Below are 4,713 nucleotides of genomic sequence, written 5' to 3' on the forward strand. Positions count from 1 at the left end.
GGACCCCTTGCTTGCTGATCATAACTGTTACCAACCACCGTAAACTCAACCACAGTTCACATTCGTTTGAAATGTGGGAGGAGACAGAATTACCATGTCACATGGTTAAATTCATGCCATCTCATTGGTTATTAACTGGTACGGTTTGATAATGTTATTACTTTTCCCGGGATTATTGATTGTGCTGAATGTTGTATACGTACTCAATGTGTAAGAAAAAGGAAACGAAAACCAGCGAACAAGAAAACAAAAATGCGACAGACACTTTGATACACAGTTATCGTATACTGTAAAGGTAACAGTTCGTAGATGAACAAATAAGAGCAACCTAAGGTAAAAAACGGACTAAACTATGTACGTAAAACTGAGATAACAATTAAGAAATTGACCAATTAAAAATCATACGACATTGGCATAACATTATTTAAATGCATCGGTATTTTCAGACCATTACTGTAGTCAATCCTCAAGTAGAATAATGACAAAGTTCATTCGTCCTGTATTATCAACATAACAACGCAGTAATGTGTGGAGTATCGGTAGCTTAAAACGGTTACGTTTATTTAAATTAAACGTTCTGATATTTAAATAAGAATAAGAGATTGAAAGATCTTTTATAATGAAAATATTGAACAGTCGCTATAACATAATGCAGGCGATATGGTTAAGGGTTGATGTCATTTTTAAGTTAAAACCGTAAAAACATCGAGAAAGTCGTTAGTGGAATAAGATACGCTATATATTTTGAAACGTGTATTATTATTATTATCAATGATGTTTTATTCTTTTATTTTTTATGTGTGCAATATTTTGTATTACAAAAAACAAATTATTATAATACCGGAAATATTAGACACGAATAAAGTTTATTTGTATAAACAAAACGGAAAATGCACGTGTATAAAATATGTGCAGTATGTCTAGCTCTACACGTGTAAACTAAGATTCCAATATTAATTCACGTTTCGGAAACTTTTTGTTGGGCCTTTGCGTATTTGTGAATTACAATAGACTGAATAGGGTAGTGAAGACAGCTAGCAAAATCTGAAACGTAAAACTTAAACCCCTTAGAAAACATGTGCAATGATCTTGTAAATAAGAAAGTTAAATATATATCGCTGATGATACGCATCCCTTGCATGGAGAGTTTATAGTTAATAATAATAAGTCTGGTAGATTAAGAATGATGCGTATTAAAACAACTTGATTTAGGAATTCCTTTCTACCTTCAGCAGTCAGTGTATTTAACAAAAACAAACCTAGATAAGATAATTATAATTTTTATTGTTGATAATATTTTTGGATTTTCGCAACAAAAAGACAAATTTCATACTGTACTATTTTGGCTTGTATGACAATAAAAGATCTGTATCTGTATCTGGACTTTGAGATACACTTAACTGCTACATTCAGCTGTTAGTAGTGCTATATGATATACGTAGCCTATTCCAATGGAGTAACCATACGTAAATATATTTTGAATACACAGCATATTGCTCGTAACATGGCTTACAGTAACAATCAGTTGAATTACATGATTAAATTGGATGAACAAGTGAACCTGATAATAATACGCCTACTTACCTTTACAAGCAGATGGACATGTTGTTGCTATACCAAACATAGATTCAAAATCATCATTAAATGAAACATACGTCTCGATTGATATTACTACAAATTGTACGATGCAATCAAATAGTGAGTGAGTATTTAAGCACGACAAACTTTCATGTAATAAGCAAAAGCGTTCGCCTCCTTTATCTTAAAAATAAAAAGCAGTTAGCGAGGTTAATATCATTTTTGGCATTGCTGTATGGTTAGTGAAAATGACTTGAGTAGTCATAAGGTCGGTAAAACGATACGTGATACAAATCAGAAAAATTCTTTAAGATGCTACCGAAACGTGTAGTCGCCGTAAGATCGTCGCGTTATTATTAATGGCAATTCATCCTATATGTAAAAGTTGAAGAAGCACGTGACCGAATCGTGAACTCATAATTATTCAATGCAGATACGTATACAGTCAAATCGGAACCCGATAATCCGTGGGCTTGAATACGTAACACCCGTAAAAGCTCTACACTCACATTATATATTTACTTTATTTTATTAAAACATATTTAGGCAGAATAACATAACATAAATCGTTGACTACACAAATTTACTAAGATTAAAGAACGTGATTTTAGTTTAGTTTATGTTAGTTTAGTTTAGCGATTTTTATGAATCAAATCAGTTTATAAACAAATCTTATTTAGGCTTTAGTTTTACTTTCCAGTTTTAATTTTAAAAGCCTACAACAATTAAGGCATGCTTTAAAAAAAGCTTTCTAAATGTTGAGCGCCAACTATAGTTTGAAGCATCATCTCAAACAGGACGGCTGATTGGACGCAAGTTATGTTTAAGTTGCGATATTTCCCTATCCGCGCGCGCGTCGCGTCTGTAGTTTCTGCATAGCAACATTCACATGGTAACAGCTAAAAACAAAAATATTATTAGTTTAGCGTAGAGTTGAGATAGAGAAGGCTGCTCTACAAAGATAGTATCTAGTAAACAGGAAAAAGGTATGTAATATTAATCGAATTGGATGTCAACTAACACTTAATATATATCTTAGGAATCCACAAGTCTTGTACAGAAATAATAAATTAGGTATAGGCCTAGGCCTACTGCTGAACTAGGCTAGTAGCATGCCTAAATATAAATAATATTAATAATTTTAGCGGAGGCAATATGAATATGATGGGTTAGGGCCTCCTCTAACTAGGCCTAGGCTAGGCCTAGCCCTAGGCTAGGCTTGGCCTTTAGTAATAGTAGGCTAGTAGGGCTAGGCTACCTACAGCTACTACCTACGTCCTACTAGGGGTCTCTATGATTGGTAGACTAGGTATAGCTAGGCATATCCTCTACTCTAGTCTCCTACTAAAAGGCTAGCTAGCCTAGCCTTAGTTAGGCTCCTAATTGAATTTGTCAGGACTAGCCTAGGCCTGGGCCTGACTAGCCTATTTCGTAATCGTGTGCTGCAAATGATTTAGATGTAAGGCCTAGAGGATAGGTCTAGGCTAGGCCTACAAATAGAATATATAGTAGGATGTTACATGTTGTGAATAGGCCTATGCCTATTTAGTCTGGGTATGACTAGGCTATCACTTATCAGCCCTAGCTTTAATAGTAGTAGGTTAGTAGTATGCTTTTTTTAAATTATAATATAGCATAACTGTGCTACCTACTACGACGTACGTATAGGGTATGGCAGTAAACATTATGAGAATAGCCTACAATTAAAAATTACCTCTTACTACTAGGCTTGGAAGATATGTCTAGTTCAGATAGCTAAACTAAAGCCCAGCTCTGAGATTGGCCATGGCCTGGGTTAGACTAGGCCTACTTAGATAATAGCCTATAGCAAGTGCTGCTTCTGGACAGATATTTCTTATATCAATTCCAATAAACAAATATCCTAGATTAGAGATAAATAAACTTAGACATAGATAAGAATAGAAGTATATCTTTTTGTTTAATTGCCAGCAGACAAAATAAAAGCATGCAATAAAGTAGCATGGGTAATCAACAAACACATCTTGATTGAAAAGCAATTTAAAACTTTAAATTTATTAGGACACATACATAATTATGTTTTTTATGAAATTTTTTCCAATTCTTATCAAAATGTTTTCATTAAAAACTCGACTTTTTATATTAGGTGATCATGGAATCTTCAAAAACCAAAAGATATAACAACTGCAATGTGAGTAAATAAAATAATGACTATTATAGTATCAATATTGTTCTTTACTAAATGATTTCAGTCTTTTCAAATACGGTACGTCAACAACAACACGTATATTTTATTCACATTTTACTCATAAAAGAGACAAAAAGAAAAAAACAAGTAACCTATTCTAATCTATTTTAACACCATCAGCAAAAAGTTGGCCCACTTTCACCACCGCCTAGAACACAAGCATTCGATGGTCTAAGAGAAGCAATTGTTCCACCAATTCGAGCAGGGTATGACACTCTAATGTCTGAAGAAACTCCAGTGGCGCAAACCGACCAGTTTGGAGAAATGTACAGATTCAAACCAATGCCGCCAATTTCGGCCAAACCTGAATCAAAGCCTGTGAGGAAACCCAAGCGGAGGAAACAAAAAATAGTGTAGGTATCAAACTACACGCATAGCAATACGTTGTCTATGTATTCATACTGTAGATATGATATTGTTAGTACCAATTTCAAGCACGTTATTTTCAAACAATTTTTAAACAAAGTCCGTACGATTATAATTTTAGAAACAACTCAGATATCGCAGGAAAAGCAGTTATTCCACCAATTCTATCAAACTGTGAGACACGAATGCTAGTAGAAAGTCCAGTGGCGCAAACCGACCAGTTGGTAGAAATGAACAGATTTAAACCGATGCCACCTATTTCAGCCAAACCAGTTCACAAATTGCATTCACCAATCTCGGATTCATCACGAGTTGAGGGACAGATCTGCTGCTTAAAACATAGACTATTGTAAGTACTAAACTACACAGGTATATTTGCGTTGTCTTAGTATTTATATTGTTTTTGTACGCATTTTCAAGCACGTTATTTCCAAACAACATTTAAAGCAAGACCATACAATTATAATTATAGAAACAACTCAGCAGTTATTCCACCAATTCCATCAAACTGTCAGACACCTATGTCAGGAGAAACTCCAGTG

At 34.2% G+C, this 4,713-nt stretch overlaps 1 protein-coding gene across 1 annotated transcript; it reads left to right on the forward strand.

Annotated features, from left to right (window-relative positions):
- Positions 1 to 2,510: 2,510 nt before the first annotated feature.
- Positions 2,511 to 4,713, forward strand: LOC140055263 (uncharacterized). The gene is made up of 4 exons (XM_072100558.1): positions 2,511 to 2,564; positions 3,704 to 3,748; positions 3,926 to 4,158; positions 4,293 to 4,713. Exons 2-4 carry the CDS (start codon positions 3,710 to 3,712, stop codon positions 4,522 to 4,524), a joined length of 504 nt encoding a protein of 167 aa, XP_071956659.1. The 5' UTR covers positions 2,511 to 2,564; positions 3,704 to 3,709; the 3' UTR covers positions 4,525 to 4,713.

This window comes from Antedon mediterranea, chromosome 1 (genome assembly GCF_964355755.1).
Source record: "Antedon mediterranea chromosome 1, ecAntMedi1.1, whole genome shotgun sequence".
Lineage (NCBI taxonomy): Eukaryota > Metazoa > Echinodermata > Crinoidea > Comatulida > Antedonidae > Antedon > Antedon mediterranea.

Coding starts and splice junctions, on each gene's coding strand:
- LOC140055263 (XM_072100558.1), top strand. CDS start 3,710: ATGGAATCTTCAAAAACCAAAAGATATAACAACTGCAAT. Junction 3,749..3,925: donor AAAGATATAACAACTGCAAT/GTGAGTAAATAA, acceptor TAACACCATCAG/CAAAAAGTTGGCCCACTTTC. Junction 4,159..4,292: donor CGGAGGAAACAAAAAATAGT/GTAGGTATCAAA, acceptor TTATAATTTTAG/AAACAACTCAGATATCGCAG.